The sequence below is a fragment of the Rhinoderma darwinii genome, chromosome 1 (assembly GCF_050947455.1).
Source record: "Rhinoderma darwinii isolate aRhiDar2 chromosome 1, aRhiDar2.hap1, whole genome shotgun sequence".
NCBI classification, from domain to species: Eukaryota; Metazoa; Chordata; class Amphibia; order Anura; family Rhinodermatidae; genus Rhinoderma; species Rhinoderma darwinii.
The window spans coordinates 493427006-493444691 of NC_134687.1; the positions used below are offsets into that span (position 1 = coordinate 493427006).

At 43.1% G+C, this 17686-nt stretch overlaps 1 protein-coding gene across 2 annotated transcripts in view; it reads left to right on the forward strand.

Annotated features, from left to right (window-relative positions):
- The first annotated feature begins 5460 nt into the window (after nt 1-5460).
- SUSD2 (sushi domain containing 2) overlaps nt 5461-17686 on the forward strand; it is a 279345-nt gene continuing 267119 nt past the window's right edge. For both annotated transcript variants that reach the window (XM_075835489.1, XM_075835497.1), the window contains exon 1: nt 5461-5793. In XM_075835489.1, the coding sequence (XP_075691604.1) occupies nt 5727-5793 (67 nt within the window). In that variant the 5' untranslated portion in view covers nt 5461-5726. The remainder of the gene's footprint in view (nt 5794-17686) is intronic.

A 17686-nucleotide genomic window follows, 5' to 3' on the forward strand; every position in this document is an offset into this window, starting at 1 on the left:
TGCAGCGCTCAAACGCGATCGCTGCACTTAAGGTGTTTGCAGCTCATCGGAGCCCCAGCAATGAAATTGCCGGGGTTCCGGTGGCTGCAATGGCAACCGGAGGCCTAATACTGGCCTCCCGGTCTGCCTAGCACCGAAGCCGGTCAAGATCCGCCCGGCGGCGGAGCCTGATCGGCTTCCGTAGCTGCCGGCAAGATGGCGCCGGGTCAGGAGCTGATCCGGCGTCATCAGCGGTGGAAGTCAGCTGTACTGTACAGCTGACATCCACCTGTAACGGCAGGAACCGGAGCTAGCTCCGATCCCTTCCATTAACCCCTTCGATGCAGCAATCGAAAGCGATTGCTGCATCGTAGCGGTTACTAGCAGATCGCCAGCCCTGACAGGCAATCGGGACTGGCGACTGCTGTTATGGCAACAGGAGACACAATGGTCTCCTGCTCTGCCATTACGGAAGCCTATTAGGCCCCGCCGGGAGGCGAAGCCTAATCGGCTTGCTGTCAGTGAATGACTGACAGATCTAATACATTGCACTACATAGGTAGTGCAATGTATTAGAAAAAAAAAAATCTGACCGTTGGACCTTCAAGTCCCCTAGTGGGACTTGAAGAAAAGTGTAAAAAAAGTATAAAAAAGTGTAAAAAAGTGTAAAAAAAAGTGCAAAAAATAAAAGTTTGAAAACAATAAAAGTTTCAAGTAATCAAATAAAACACAATCCCCCTTTTACTCTTATCAAGTCCTTTATTATTGAAAAATAATAATAAACCATATGTATTTGGTATCGCCACGACCGTAACGACCTGAGGTATCAAAATATTGTATTATTTATTGCACGCGGTGAACAGCGTAAAAAAACCGTAAAAAACGTTACCAGAGTTTCTGTTTTTTAGTCACTTTGCCCTACAAATATTAGAATAAAAAGGGATCAAAAAGTCGCACGTATCCAAAAATGGTACCTATAAAAACTATAGCTCGTCCCGCAAAAAACAAGCCCTCATACACCTCCGTCGACAAAAAAATTAAAACGTTATGGTTCTCACAACTTTGCGACAGAAAAAAAATACATTCTTTTTACAAAAGTAATTTTATTGTGAAAAAAGTTGTAAAACATAAAAAAGTGCTATAAATTAGGTATCGCCAGAATCGTACGGACCTGCAGAATAAAGTTAACATGTAGTTTATAACGCATGGTGAACGCTGTATAAAAAAACCGAAAAAAGCTGTGCCAGAATTGCATTTTTTTGTTTACCTGGCATCCCAAAAAATAGGATAAAAGGTGATCAAAAAGTCACATGTACCCCAAAATGGTACCAATAATAACTACAGCTCATCCCGCAACAAACCAGCCCTCATACCGCTACGTCTATGAAAAATAAAATTAGTTATGGCTCCAATAAGTCAGGAAATAAAAAAATATGCAGTTGTGCCCGAGGGGAACATTTCTTCTGTTTGAAGAGGTGATTTATCAAGGACCTAAAATTAGGGAACCAGGAAAGGGAGGGCCCAAACATATCCGCTGGAAGCGACGGTGCCCGTATTATACCAGGACAACACTTCCCAGCAAAATTCCCCAAACTACAAAGGTGCGGAGTGTGGACCAAAAGGGGGATAAGAAATTACACCATTTATCAGTGAGACACTGGCCTGTGCGGAAAGGATTGCTTCACAGCGTAACACACATCTATGGATTATTAATTTTTTTTCATACCACCTGACTATGCCCCTTTTATACTCTGCCCCGCTTACATGTACCCCCACATTATAAAACATCAGCAATACTCAAACAAATTTAGTACCAAGCAAAATCCGCTCTCCAAAAGCCCAATGGTGCTCCCTCGGCTCTGAACCCTACAGCGTGCCCAAACAGCAGTTTCCTTCAACATATATGGCATCGTCATACCCGGGAGAACCCTTTTAACAATTTTTGGGGTGTGTGTCTCCAGTGTCATAAGCTTGGCATGACATATTTGCCACTGAATAGCATATCTAGGGAAAAATATAAATTTTTAATTTGCACCATCCGCAGTGCATTCATTTATGGAAAAGACCTGTTGGGTGAAAATCCTCACTACACCTCTTAATAAATGCCTTGAGGGGTGCAGTTTCCATAATGGGGTCACTTCTCAGGGGTTTCTTTTTATTATTTCACATCTGAGCCTCTGCAGTTGTGAACCAATACTTTGTAAATCGCCAAATTAGGCCTCCACTCCGCATGGTACTCTTCACTCCTGAGCCCTGTCATATGTCCAGGCAAAAGATTAGGGCCACATGTAGGGTGTTTCTAAAACCGGGAAACACCGCATAATAATTAGAGGGCTGTCTTGTTATGGTGGCACAAGCCGGGCACCACATATTGGCATATCTATGGAAGAAAATCCCATTTTCACTCTGCAACATCGAGTGAACACTAATTTCTACAAAACACCTGCAGGGTTAAAATGCTTACTACACCCCTTGGTAAATGCATTGAGGGGTGTCGTTTCCAAAATGGGGTCACTTCTGGGGGGTTTCCACTGTTTTGGGCCCACAGGCGCCCAAAAACCAATCCAGCAACATCTGCACTCCAAATGGCGGTCCTTTCCTTCTGAGCCCTGCCGTTTGCCCAAACAGCAGTTTATGACCACATATGGGGTATTGCCGTACTCGGGAGAAATTGCTTTACAAATTTTGGGTTCTTTTTTTCCTTTATTTGTTGAGAAAATGAAAAAATTTGCGCTAAAGCTACGTCTTATTGAAGAAAAAGGACTGTTTTTATTTTCACTGCCTAATTCGAATAAATTCTATGAAACGTCTGTGGGGTCAAAATGCTTACTACACCCCTAGATGAATTCCTCAAGAGGTGTAGTTTCCTAAATGGAGTCCCTTTTTGGGCGTTTTCATTGTTTTGTCCCCTCAGGGGCTTTGCAAATGTGACATGGCCTCCGCAAACCATTCCTGCTAAATGTGATCTCAAAAAGCCAAATAGTGCTCTTTCCCTTCTAAGCCCTGCCGTGTGTCCAAACAGCCGTTTATTACCACATGTGGGGTATTGTTTTACTCGGGAGAAATTGCTTTACAAATTTTGTGGTGCTTTTTCTCCTTCAGTCCTTCTGGAAATGAGAAAAAATTAGCTAAACCTAGATTTTTTTTGAAAAAATGTAGATTATTATTTTCAGGGCCTACTTCCAATATTTTCTGCAAAAAAACTGTGGGGTCAAATCGCTCACTATACCCCTAGATAATTTCCTCAATGGGTGTAGTCTCCAAAATGGGGTCACTTGTTGGGGGTTTCCACTGTTTTGTCCCCTCAGGGGCTTCGTAAATGTGACATGGCCTCCGCAAACCATTCCTGCTAAATGTGGACTCCAAAAGCCAAATGGCGCTCTTTCCCTTCTAAGCCCTGCCGTGTGTCCAAACAACCGTTTATTACCACATGTGGGGTATTGTTTTACTCGGGAGAAATTGCTTTACAAATTTTACGGTGCTTTTTCTCCTTCAGTCCTTGTGGAAATGAGAATAAATTACCTAAACCTACATTTTCTTTGAAGAAATGTTGATTTTAATTTTCACGGCCTACTTCCAATAATTTCTGTAAAAAACCTGTGCGGTCAAAATGCTCACTACACCCCTAGATAATTTCCTTGAGGTGTCTAGTTTCCCAGATGGGGTCACTTTTGGGGGATTTTCACTGTTTTGGCACCGCAAGAGCCCTTCAAACCTGACATGGTGCCTAAAATATATTCTAACAAAAATAAGGCCCCAAAATCCACTAGGTGCTCCTTTGCTTCTGAGGCCGGTGCTTCAGTCCAGTAGTACGCTACGGCCACATGTGGGATATTTCCTAAAACTGCAGAAACTGGGCAACAAATATTGAGTTGCATTTCTCTGGTAAAACCTTCTGTGTTATAAAAAAAATTGTATTAAAAATTTATTTCTGCAAAAAAATATGAAATTTGTAAATTTCACCTCTACTTTGCTTTAATTCCTGTGAAATGTGTAAAGGGTTAAGACATTTTCTAAATGCTGTTTTGAATACTTTGAGGGGTGAAGTTTTTAAAATGGGGTGACTTTTTGGGGGTTTCTAATATATAAGGCCCTCAAAACCACTTCACAACTGAACTGGCCCCTGTAAAAATAGCATTTTGAAATTTTCTTGAAAATGTGAGAAATTGCTGCTAAAGTTCAAAGCCTTGTGAGGTCATAGAAAAATAAAAGGACGTTCAAAAAACGATGCCAATCTAAAGTAGACATATGGGGGATGTTAATTAGCAACAATTTTGTGTGGTATTACTGCCTGTCTTACAAGCAGATACATTTAAATTGAGAAAAATGCAAATTTTTGCAATTTTTCACTATATTTTCGTGTTTTTCACAATTAAATACTGAATGTATCGACCAAATTTTACCACTATCTTAAAGTCCAATGTGTCACGAGAAAACAATCTCAGAATCGCCCGGATAGGTGAAAGCATTTCAACGTTATTACCACATAAAGTGAAACATGTCAGAATTGAAAAATGAGGCTCTGTCAGGAAGGTCAAAAGTGGCTAAAGAGGGAAGGGGTTAAGCATTTCAATGTACCTTATTTACTTCAAAACATAAATATCAGGTAACATTACTTTTGGACTTTTCCTCGTACGTACATGGAACTCTATTTCAATGGGCAAAAACAGCATGTGAAAGGAGTCAAAGGAGACTTGCCAGATTGGGTCAAGCCGAATAGAATGTTACAGCACTACAAATAACCCTGTGTTACAACACTTACATGTAAAGGAGAATTTCTGAATTCATGGAACGTAAACCATCAAATAGTTGGACTACAGCAGCAGAGGACTTGTTGATCCTGTCGATGAAGGGGGTCAGAAAATTACAGTTGTATTGATTCCAATGGCTGATCTATTAGCACAGCCTGACTCCAATGTAAAAGTCATGCGTACGCAACGCTATGGGCTTCTTTATTCTGGCGATTGGTGGAGTTTGTAGGTTACAGATTTTTCAATTACATGACAGGTGAAGTTTAAAAAATAACCATCAGTTATATTTTACAAGATTTTTTTATAAAGTACATAACAAATCATAAAATACCAATTAATTTAGGCAGTGCTGATGGCAAACGGAGGCTTCTCGGTATTAGAAACGTGTCGTTAATAAAGATGCCACTGAGTGTAGATTGAATTGCTTCTATTGTCAGGGGAACTCTTACATTTTTATTAGGTCTCTTGTTAATACATCTATCTATACATATTTAATATTTCAACATACAGTTTTTTGTTAAAAGTACATTTCTTGTGTATTAGTGAGCAGTGAAATGTGTTCTGTGAGGTCCATCACTAAAATGACTATCTGTTGATGTTTATTAGGCTCTGCTTTGTGTGCCTGAGTCGGAGTGAACGGTCTTTGTACTGTGGAATTGCTTCCTGTCAGCAAAGTATAAAGCCTGGAACTTCTCTCACGCTGTCAGTTGTTCCCTGGGAGAGCTGCCAGGCTGACTGTGTGAAGTCTGCCTTCTACTTCAGTGCCTCTGGCTCTACTTCTTAAGCCAGGGCTTCCCTGCCAGTAAGGACGGGCACAACCTCTTCTGTTTCAAGGAGTCTACCTACACCTCCCATTTCTATGTACCGGAGCTGCCCCAATGTGTGAGTCAGCACTAGCTGTTTGATAGTCAACATCCTTCACCCCATTGCCAGGCCTGCATCTTAGCCATTAGCTCCTAGACTGGCATCTGATGTGACGGAAATCTGCAGCACATTATGCCTCTACTGCTGCACTTTACGGTGTGTCTCCTTACTGTCTTCTCCTGTACTCACCAAGTCTCAGGTAAGTCCTCTTACCTTCCTTATGTGTCATGGTACTTACTAGATGTATCACTCCTGATTTAACAAGTGTTCAAAAAAGTGTAAAAGTGGCATGACCAACCATAACATATGTGGAAACTGAGGCCTAATTGATAATATAAAAAATCATAGCTAAGAATTGGGATGGGACTCATTTTACTCATTTTAAATGTCTTTATCCAATTTCTAAGTCTTTATGTTTTTATTGGTCAATTAATAGTTAAGAAAAAGAGGATTTACACAATACACTCTTGTTGCAAGGCTTGGCAGACAAGCTGTGTTGCAAGTACAATAGCAGTATTACATAAGGTCAAGTGGGTGATAAATAGTTAAATCAATGCTGCTGCTTTTGTTTAAATCTGTGTGCCCATTTTTGTGATAATGAAAGACTTGTGCAGGTTTTCTATTAATTCCGTTATCCTTTTACATATTAGTAAGTGTGATAACTTGAAATACTTTTAGGATATCATTAACTACAGACTGAATCCTGGATTCGGTTTTATGTGGTCATTTGTGCACATCATCGCTATAGTCTGATTAATAGTATATATAAAATATCTAAGCTGCAGGCCTCATTAGTTGATTGGCTACAATGTATCTTCTACTGCAACATTATGTCTTTATCATTCGATTTGTATTGGAAATGTAACTCCCAAAATAAGCATTATCATTATTGGACTTAAAAAGGTATTCTGACTACTTTTTGGCGTATCCATAGGATATATCATAAAGGTCTGAAAGATTCTACCTCTTGAACCTGCACCTTTTGGCAAAACAGGTTTCTGTGACTCCCGTTGTGCCATAGAAGTGGGAGTGGCGGTTGCAAAGGGGAGGAGAAGCAGCGGAGAGCTGGCCGTTCATGTGAGTGTCTCTCTCGTAAAGAGCCACGCACAATATGAACTTAGATGTTATCGTTATTAGCTGGATCCTCTGTGTCAGAGACATATGCAGGCCCCGCTCTTAGCCGAGCCGTCAATTCAGCTGAACTGACGAATTTGGCTGAGAGAGTACGAAACAGCTTCTATGTATACATGATACATAGAAGCTGTATCGTAAAAGTAAAACATTTTTTAAGTAAAAGTAAATTTGAAAGTTTTTTAAAAACACATAAAACATTGACTTTAAAGGGTATGGTATGTACACCTGTGAATGGATTTTTTTAATTAAATCAATGTTTTTTTTGTTATGAACTTAGATGTGATAGATATTAGGTGGATCCTGAGTGTCAGAGGCACAGAGGCACAGAGGACCCGCTCTAAGTCGAGCCGTCAGTTCAGCTGAATTGATGGAATCAATCAATTGAGAGAGAACGATACAGCTTCTATGTATACAGGATACATCGTATCATAAAAAGTTTAAAAAAAATAATAAAAGTCCAAAAACATTGATTTACTGAAAAAAAATAATCCATAAAAGTGTACATAGCCTTTAAGGCCTCCACATTCTGTACCCTGTTATACATTCTAAATCAACCCATAACACCTTATGATTATATTATGATAAGGATGCCTGCCAGCAGATTGCAGAGGGAAAGGGTTTCCGGGTTGGTTGAAATATTTGGCAGCAGAGGTTGATCATTTAAAACACACTGGTCATTCATCAAAGCATACTGCCAGGTTCTCAGTGGGATATGTATTATCTGGCTTCTAGATTTTTAAATACCCAGCCGAATTTAATGTAACACCACAAAGAATTCAAAGTGTGGATTTTCAATATATCATAAGTAATAAAGGGGTTGTCCAGGTCTAAAAAACAAATTGAGCAGCTTCATATTGGCTTTTAAAATCCCCCAGGCTACAGCACTCTCTGTTTACATGGCAGACATGCCATACCAACAGCACATGAACTCTGCAGTCAATCGCTAACCACGGCAGTGATGGCAGTATATACAATACAAGAAAGCTGCGGCCAGTGTAACTTTGTTTCCCAATGTCTTCGTATGGGAAAGAGATTAGTGGAGCAGAACAAAGTAGAAATCTGAAGGTGCATGATAACATGTATTATTTGTTACACATAACGGGGGAGGTGAATGCTAAACACTGTAAACCCAGCAGTGCTATCAATTGCCAACAGTCAGATTATACATTTAAATAGTTACGTACAGTTAGTTAGGTTGATAAAAGACATGTCCATAAAGTTCAAATTTTATGTAGCTGATTATAGCTGAAGTGAAGGCAGCGGCTTGTTAAAGGGAACCTGTCAAGTTAAAAAAGCGGTCCAATATGCAGGCAGCACGCTATAGACCCGGAGGAGCTGAGCAAATTGATATATCGTTTTGTGAAAAAATTCTTGTAATTTATTCATCTAAGCCTCTCCTCATTCTTGGCTTAGGAGTCAATCCAATCAGATTCTCAATTTTATTAAGGTCTGGGCTTGCCATTCCAAGATATTTAAATCTTTCCCCTAAACCACTCCGGTGTACCTTTAGTAGTATGTTTTGGGTCATTGTCCTACTGGAAGGTGAACCTCCGTCCCAGTCTCAAATCTTTGGCAGACTGAAACAGGTTTTCCTCAAGACTCGCCCTCTATTTACTGACATCCGTTTTTCTTCAATCCTGAATAGTTTTACAGTTCCTGCCGATAAAAAGCATCCCCACATCATGATGCTGCCACCATCATGCTTCACTATGGGAATGGTGTTCTTGGAGTGAACGGAAGTGTTGGGTTTGCACCACACACAGCGTTTCCGATGATGGACAAAAAGTTAAATTTTAGCCTCATCTTAGAACCTTCTTCCATGTGTTCTGGGAGTCTGCCCCCTGCTGTTTGGAGAACTCGAAACATGTTTTCTTATAATTTAAGCAATGGCTTTTTTTCGGCCCACTCTCCCATAAAGCCCCACTCTGTGGTGTGTACAGCTTATAGTGGTCCTATAGACAGATACTGCCATCTCCGCTGTGAATCTTTGGAGCTCCATTAGTGTTATCATTGGTGTCTTTGTTGAATCTCTGATTATTGCCCGTCTTGCCTAGACTGTGACATTTGGTGGGCGGCCTTCTCATGTCTGTTTTGTAGTTGTGCCATATTCTTTCAATTTTGTTAATATGGATTTAATGGTGCTCCATGGGATGTTCAACATTTTGGAATATTTTTTTACAACCCAGCCCTGATTTATACTTTTCCACAACTTTGTCTCTGACCTGTTTGGAGAGCTCCTTGGTCTTCATGTTTCTTAAATGTGTTGTAGACTCAGGTCTCTTTGAGATCAGGTATATTTATACTGACATCATGTGACACTTTTATTGCACACATGGGGGCCTCATTCAACTAATTATGTGACTTCTGAAGTGTTTAGGGGTTTCATAGTAAAAAGGTTGAAAATATGCAAACTTTTAATTGTTATTTTTTTTTAAACCATGTATTTTATTTTCACTCCACTGTAACAATTTGGAAGTTTTTACATAACATCAATCAAATTAAAAATCAATTTTAATTTCGTGCTGCAATGCAATAAAACAGGGCACTGTATCTAAACAATAATTGTTATTGATTTATTGTATTTCTTGTCTTCTTTTCTCCAATTGAAGAGACGGAGACTAATGTTCTGGAAACTACCACCTCAAGTTGGCTAAACATGCTAATCTGACCTTAATAAATGATTTCAATGATTAAAGGCGTGAGAAACTGACAGCAGATTGGAGCATAAGTAGGTTAGCATGCTGTCAACTCACTGAATATACCATCAATTTACTAGACAGGCAGTACCAGTCTCTCCGACTGATCCATGTGGAAAAATGAAAATAACATTGTTTAATACATCAGATATTCGTGCTATCCATTACATCAGATAAAGACTAATACAGATATGTGCAGTCAGTCTAAGAAAAGTTATGAAAACTGAGCCTTGCAGGAACACTGTTAGGAGCAACATGATTTACTGTATCAGAACAAGAGAGAGAGGCGGCACTCCAAAACGAATAAAAAAAATTGTTTTATTCTCCGATAAGTGTAGAAAACGTTTCAGCTGCTCAATGTAGCTGAAACGTTGCATTTTTCTGCACTTATGGAGGAATAAACCAATTTTTTTTTATTCATTTTGGAGTGCCGCCTCTCTCTCTTGTTCTTGTCTGCTATTTTGGGGAACTTCAAGTCGGATTCCGTTGTGCCCTGGATGTCAAGTTCTGCTGTGCTGCCCATAACTTCACCATTTGATTTACTGTATAGTTTTCACGAAACTTAGTTTCTACACTTAATTTTATCTCATAATAGTAAGTATTTTCCGTTGATAGTAATGTTTATTTTATTAGGATTAAATTGAACATGAGGGTAATCGGAAGCATCGGAAGTTGTTCAAGTTAAACATTAGACATGCGTGCTGCCAATCCAAACAGCTGTTGTAGATGGGCAGGGAAACAAGTTGAGCCTTTGCTGTGGTTATAGAAAGGTACAATGCTCTATAGCCAGAGATGCCTTTAGCACAATAAATTTTGCTTTTATTTTTTAAGCTTTTAATTTTTGCAACAAATCATAAATAACATCAGCCAATCAGATATCTCCTTTCAGGACATATAAGGCGGCACCATATGACTATACACATGGTTCTGCGGTGTGCATGAGACCTAATAGTAATATCCACAGAATAGGTCATTACTATATGATCGGTGGGGGTCTGACCAGGTGACGGAAGGGGTCAGTGCCTAAAGCAGAAGGCTCAGATCACTGTATAGCAGCCGTGCTGCAGTACTGTAGCTCTGCTCCTATTCAAGTTAATAAGAGCAGAGCTGCAGTAACCCAGCACAGCCACTATACAGTGGTCGGAGCCTTCTGCTTGTGGCACTAAACCCCGCATAGCTTCCTGCGCTCGGAGGCAGCCGGAACAGCTGATCAGAGCCTCTGCTGTGCCCATTGGTTCCCCCAATGCTAGTGTTATACTCACCATAGAGGCAGGACATGCCACTGCTACTGTTCCCACGATGAGAGGGGGCCAGCACTGAACTCCATCTGTTTTCTGACAGAGCCAAAGCATATTCTTGCAGTCACCACTAGGGGAGCTCAGTGCATAGAGATTTTTGCAGCTTTCATTAAGGTCAATAGTAGCTGTATAACGTCATATGAACTAAGCTCCCCCCATTGGTGACTGCTGGCATCTAGTTTTATCATGTACTGTTTGAAGGGAAGCATTGGATATAGATCTGTATGGGGGAGATTTATCAATGTATTTATGGCAGTTGTCTGGTGTAAATACATTAAAATATATGGTGTTCAGACTGACCACCATATTTATAAAGCGACTGTTCCACTTCTTCTAACATACGAGTCGGGAAAGAGGGCAAGGCTTTAGAGTTCTGCGGAGTTCAAATTCTTTAATAAGAAAATTCCTCAACGTTTATACTTCAACAAGCACAGTAGAAGGAAGTCGGCACCACTCTCAATCTTCACAGCATGGAACAGGCAGATAGATGCAAGTGGAGTCAGGGTTTCCTCATTTAAGCAAACTTCGGGCGGTGCTCAGCATAAAAACAGACAGTCTTGTAGTATAATATAGATGAAAGAAATGAAAATGCGGCACTCACCCGTTTGCAAATCTTTTTAACTTTATTGTGTCACCTTATACTTCAACACAAAGGTCCAATCTGACGATTTTAGCCTAAGTTTTGAGAGCCTCCTGTAGGAATACACATAGACGTTTGGAAAAAAGTCATAGTCGGGTTAATACTAGATCTCTCATACATTTTATGGTCTGACAATAATTCCTCATTCAGCCTGATGTAAACAGCTGTATCCAGGACCACAACAGATACCCCCTTATCAGTTGATTTAATAGTTAATTCTTGATTATTATAGCTTGGTATTCCCCTTTTGGATAGATTATCAACAGATTTGTTATCCACCATAATATGTAGATCAACCAAATTTTTTTTGTACCAATTCCTGAAACCTATCCAAAACGGGAGGTTTAAGATTAATGGGATAAAAGGAGAAATTATGAAAAGAAAATTCAGTGGCCCCGAATACAGCTTCACACTCAGGCAGAGAGGACTCTTCCTGAAAATCCTGTAAAACACTAGTGTACAGTCTTGAAATGAAAATAAAATGGCATATCATTATCAAAGGGCAGACTCTGACTCATGAATATGATCCTTGGAATCATCCATGTCATCAATATGTAAATCATGATCTAAAAAATGTCTTTTGACCGTAAGTAATAAACCGGTTAACATCCACGATGGCATTATACAAATTAAAGTGGTTTGTTGGAGCAAACGAAAGTCCTTTGAACAAAATAGATATTTTATCCGTACTCAAATTATGAGAGGATAGATTAATAACATTTATTGCTTGTTCTTTGTTCCGGTGCGGTTCCTCTGCGGATATCTTCCTGCAATGTTTTCGCCCCGCCCTACGATTTTTTGATTGTAGTTCTTTCTTTGACTTATTGTAATAAGGAGGTGCTTTTGGAAGATTTGTAGACATAGAAGAATCATTAGATTGACCTTCTGAGCTCTCTGCTTCTGTGTAACTGAAATTTACAGATTTCTCCACATTATCCATTGGTTACGATTTTTTGCGTATTTGTTTCTTGAGGATAGACTTAGGAGTGTGTCTGTCCCAATGGCCCCATTCATAAACTGCATCCGTGTTGGAGTCAAGGAGATCTTTTTGAAATTTGGATTTTAAGTGGCTATCCAATTACTCAAATTGCTTGTGTATACTTCGAGTTGATCCTGTACATGCTTGATGTCATGTTTAACTTTATTTAGAGCTTCCTCTTCAAAGGATAGAATCAACCCCATGAGGCGTAGAGAATAAATTTTGTAACTATTTTGAGATCTAACTAATGTGTTGTTTCACATGTTTTTTACCTTTCTATGATTGTATGCACCTGATTGTAGTGGATAGTACTTTTCCTGGCCCGTATTTCAGCTGCACTTTTCCACCTCTATCTGAGTAATGGCTCTTGAGAGCTAGAAACGCGTCAGAGGGGAGGGACGCTTTATGTAATTTGTCCACTTTGCTTGTTTTTACCAGCTGGCTATTTCAATAAGGCTGGGTTCACACGACCATGTTACGTCCGTAATGTACGGAACGTATTTCGGCCGGAAGACCCGGACCGAACACAGTGCAGGGAGCCGGGCTCCTAGCATCATAGTGATGTACGATGCTAGGAGTCCCTGCCTCGCTGCAGGACAGCTGTCCCGTACTGTAATCATGATTACAGTATGGGACAGTAGTTCCACGCAGAGGCAGGGACTCCTAGCGTCGTACATCACTATGATGCTAGGAGCCCGGCTCCCTGCACTGTGTTCGGTCCGGGTCTTCCGGCCGAAATACGTTCCGTACATTACGGACGTAACATGGTCGTGTGAACCCAGCCTAAAGAAGAATACTTTTATATTCCACAAGGAGTGCTGATCCTTTTCCTCTTGAAAATTGTACCTGTGGCGTGGAGATCGCTGTTTGTTTCGTGCACCTGGGGAGGTGAGCTGACATTCCCACTTCTATTTTCTGTTTTTAGCCTACGCCAGATTCATCAATAGGGCTTGCACCCTGTTAAAAAAAAAATAATCTGTAACATGCTACACAGGGCAGATACTGGCATGCTAACTTCCTAAGCTCTTTCTACGTCTGAAAACCAGAGCTTCAACTTCTATAGCCATCTGTTTTGAAATTACCATGAACATTGGGGAAATATATCAACCTGGGATAGAAAAGTCGCAAAAGGGCGGCCTGTTTACACTGCCCTCGCCACTTTTATAAGAAGCGGGACGTGGCTTCTTAAAGGGGGGGGGGTGCCATAACGGGCTGACAACTTTATTCGAATTCACGCCAGAAAACTGGTGTAAGTTACATAGTACTGGAACGATCCGTGGGTATGTGGACCCACTAAGTCGCACCGCCGTAGCAGAGTAGCAGCTGGCCAAACAGTCCTAGTACAAGGGTACCTTTGATAGTCCAGACAGTAGTGGAGGCTAGGCACAGAAGAACTTGTAGTCAGATGATACCAGACGTGTATAACAGCAGGCGTGACAGATGGCACAACACGACTCTAAGGCACAGGAACAAAGATAGCACGGGATGTAGAAAGCAGGGCACGGAAACAGGATAACACTAAGTGACCATTTTCTAAGACTAACATGGGTAAACACAACAACACTCCGGCAATGAGTGAAAGTGCAGAGCCCTTTTGATAGACCAGTGTGATCATGGGCTAATTACAGATTTTACACATGTGCACGTACTGGCCCTTTAAGGCCAGGCGTGTGCGCATACCCTACGGGAACCAGCACAGTGATGCGGAAGTGAGTGCCGGCGTCTCACAGGAGGGAGGGAGGCCATCGAGGGGTAAGTTAGAACGAAGTTCCGCGGCTGTGGACGTTACACTATCCCCCCTCTTACGCCCCCTCTTCCTGGGGCCAGAGCGAGAGAGGAACTTCTTAATGCGGGTAGGAGCATTGAGGTTCTCTTCTGACTCCCAGGACCTCTGCTCTGGACAAAACTCCTTCCAATCCACCAAATAAAAAGTTCTTCCTCCTTTTTTTCTGTGGTCCAGGATCTCCTAAACTTCAAACATCGGCAGAAGCGCTGAGAGCAACTGCAGGGCTAGGAGTCTTAGGTCCCATGCACACGAATGTGCTTTTGCCGCCGCAATGCCCCGAAAATCCACGGGAGAATTGAGGCCCCATTCATTCCTATGGGGCCATGCACACGACCGTGGTTTCCACGGTCCGTGCATGGCCCAGGAGCCCGGACCGCAGAAAGAACGGGCAAGTCTTATTACGGCCGTGTTCTGCGGTCCAGGCTCATAGCAAATAATGGCCGCGGCCATGTGCACGGCCCGCGATTTGCGGGCGGCTTGCGGGTGACACTCCGCCCCCGGCCGACCCGAAAATCACGGCCGTGTTACTGTCTACATTGCCTCAGGTACCCTTTCTGGACTATAGACTCTGTACCATACCTATTTGGCCAGCTGCCATCCCGCCTCGTGACGGTACGCCCAGACTACGCTGGTCAATTGAAGAGCATGTCACCTTCCCAAGCCATGCAGGCGGACCTGCAGGATCTCCGAGCAAGACAGGATCAACTTCTTGTGGCAGTGGACTCCATGGCGCAGCAGCTAGGGGCGCTAGCTGCTTCCTTTGCTGCTTCTATACAAGCTCCTCTAACCAACCCTCCTGCTACACCTCCTGACGGTTCCGGTTCGGATCCCCGGTCCTCACTGCCATTACCTTCTCGGTTCCATGGAGACGCAAGTATGCACAGGGGATTTCTGAACCAATGCTATATCCATTTTACCCTGCACGCCCGAGCATTTCCGTCGGACGAAACCAAGATCTCCTTCATCGTGTCTCTACTTGCTGGCAAGGCCCTGGCATGGGCGAACCCCATCTGGGAACGTCAGGGACCCGAGACTCAAGACGTTCAGGGGTTCGTGCACTTGTTCCATACTGTTTTTGAGGAGCCAGGACGAGTCTCGTCGGCAGCCACTGCTATCTTCAACCTTCGCCAAGAGGACACCTCCGTGGGCGAGTACACCATCCTGTTCCGGACCCTGGCAGGAGAGCTGTCCTGGAACAATGAGGCCTTTGTAGCATCCTTCTGGCATGGCCTATCGCCCAAGATCAAGGACGAACTTGCTGCCCGAGACATACCACCTGCCTTGGACGCCCGGATTCTGCTGGCTACTCGTGTAGATATAAGGCTCAGGGAGAGATCTCATGAGGTGCAACAGGAGAGACTGCTTCCTAGATTGGTGCCCAACTTCCAGCAACCCCTCTTGCCTTCATCTACTGCTACGCCCAAGGTTCCGATGCAGGTGGATCGCCTAAAATTGTCTGTACAAGAGAAAAAGCGCAGGTACACCTCTGGACTCTGTCTATATTGCGGCCTTGCTGGCCATGTCGTGCGTCTGTGTCCACAAAAGCCAAAAAGCCCCAATGCCTAGGTTTGGTTGGAGAGACAACCCTGGGCGCTATTGCATTTAATCGTGAACTCTCTTCCAAACTGTTTATTGCCGTGAACATCGTCGCTGGCGAGAAGCACCATCCAGTTTCTGCCTACCTGGACTCGGGCTCTGCAGCTAATTTCATCTGTCAAGACCTTGTGGATCTTCTCCAGTTGCCCACTGTCCGTCTGGAAAGGCCGTTGCTCGTTGCCACGGTACATGGACTGCCTTTGCCTGACCAAGGTTTTGTCCGTGACCAAGCCATTGAGACTTCAAGTGGGAGCTCTTCACACTGAGCTCATCTCCCTGTTTGTTCTGTTGAAGACCGTCAACCCCGTGCTGCTGGGTTTGCCTTGGCTCTGTTTGCACGCCCCAGTCCTGGATTGGAACTCTGGAGAGGTTCTCCAGTGGGGTCCCAAGTGTCTCGACCGCTGTCTGGATCAAGTCCATCCACTGCAGCCTTCACCGCATCAGTCATTGGCAGGGTTGCCTCCTTGTTACTCCCAGTTCACTGATGTCTTCAACAAGAAGTAAGCAGAGGCTTTGCCGCCTCATTGAGCATATGATTGCCTGATCGACTTGGTTCCTGATTCATCTCCTCCTCGCGGTAGAGTATACCCTCTCTCCCTGCCCGAGACTCCGAATATGTCGATCTACATTAAGGAGAATCTGGAGAAGGGGCTTCATTCGTAAATCCTCATCCCCGGCCGGAGCCGGGTTTTTCTTTAAGAAGAAGCATGGATCCCTCCACCCCTGCATTGACTACCGAGGTCTCAATTGGATCACGATGAAGAAGAGGTACTCTTTGCCTTTGATTTCGGAACTGTTCAATCGCATACAGAGGCAATTTTTTTTACTAAACTGGACTTGCGGGGGGGCCTACTTGATTCGGATTAGTCAGGGTGACGAGTGGAAGACCGCATTTAATACTCGTGATGGGCACTATGAATACCTAGTGATGCCCTTTGGCCTGTGTAACGCCCCCGCGGTGTTTCAGGAATTTGTCAATTCCATTTTTCGTGATCTCCTCTATATCTGTGTTGTCGTGTATCTCGATGATATTTTGATTTTTTTTCCCCCAGATCGGTAACTCATCAGAGTCATGTCCGCCGGGTGTTGCTTCATCTAAGGGAGAATCATCTTTATGCCAAGCTGGAGAAGTGCATGTTCGAAAAAAGATCTCTTCCCTTCCTGGGCTACATCATCTTCGATCTGGCCCCCAAGGCTTAAGGGCCATACAACGCTTCCTGGGATTCGCCAACTTCTACCGGCTGTTCATCCCCAACTTCTCGTCATTGACAGCCTCCATCTCTTCCCTCACAAGAAAGGGTATGAATGCCAAAGTGTGGACTCCGGAGGCAGAAGCCGCATTTGAGACCTTGAAAAAAGCCTTCACGTCAGCCTCTATTCTTCACCACCCTGTGTCCCTACAGTTTTCTTAGGTCCCTACCGACCTGCCAACAAGAATGTGAGGGCCGATGCCTTGTCTAGGTCATTCGAAACAGAGGACACTGTGGAGTCCCCACAGAATATTATTGATCCTTCCTGCATCTTCTCTGTGAACCCTCTGCAAGTTAGAGACATTCCTCAAGGAAGAACTTTTATACGTCTGGCAGACAGAGGAAGAATCCTTCGCTGGGGTCAGAGTTCCAAGCTGGCAGGTCACCCGGGTACTCGTAAGACCCAAGACCTAATCGCCGGTCAGTTCTGGTGGCTCACACTGCCCAAAGACATCATGGACTTCGTCTCATCATGTACGGTTTGCGCAGCATATAAAGTTCCCCTCTCCAGACCAGCTGGTCTGATCCAACCACTGCCTATGCCCCCTGGCAGCATGATGCAATGGACTTTGTCACGGATCTCCCTCTCTCTGCGGGTTGCAGTGTGATCTGGGTGGTGGTGGATTGATTCTGTAAAATGGCTCATTTTGTTCAGCTGACTGGCCTGCCTTCTGCTGCTCGACTGGCTGACCTCTTCATACAACACATCTTCC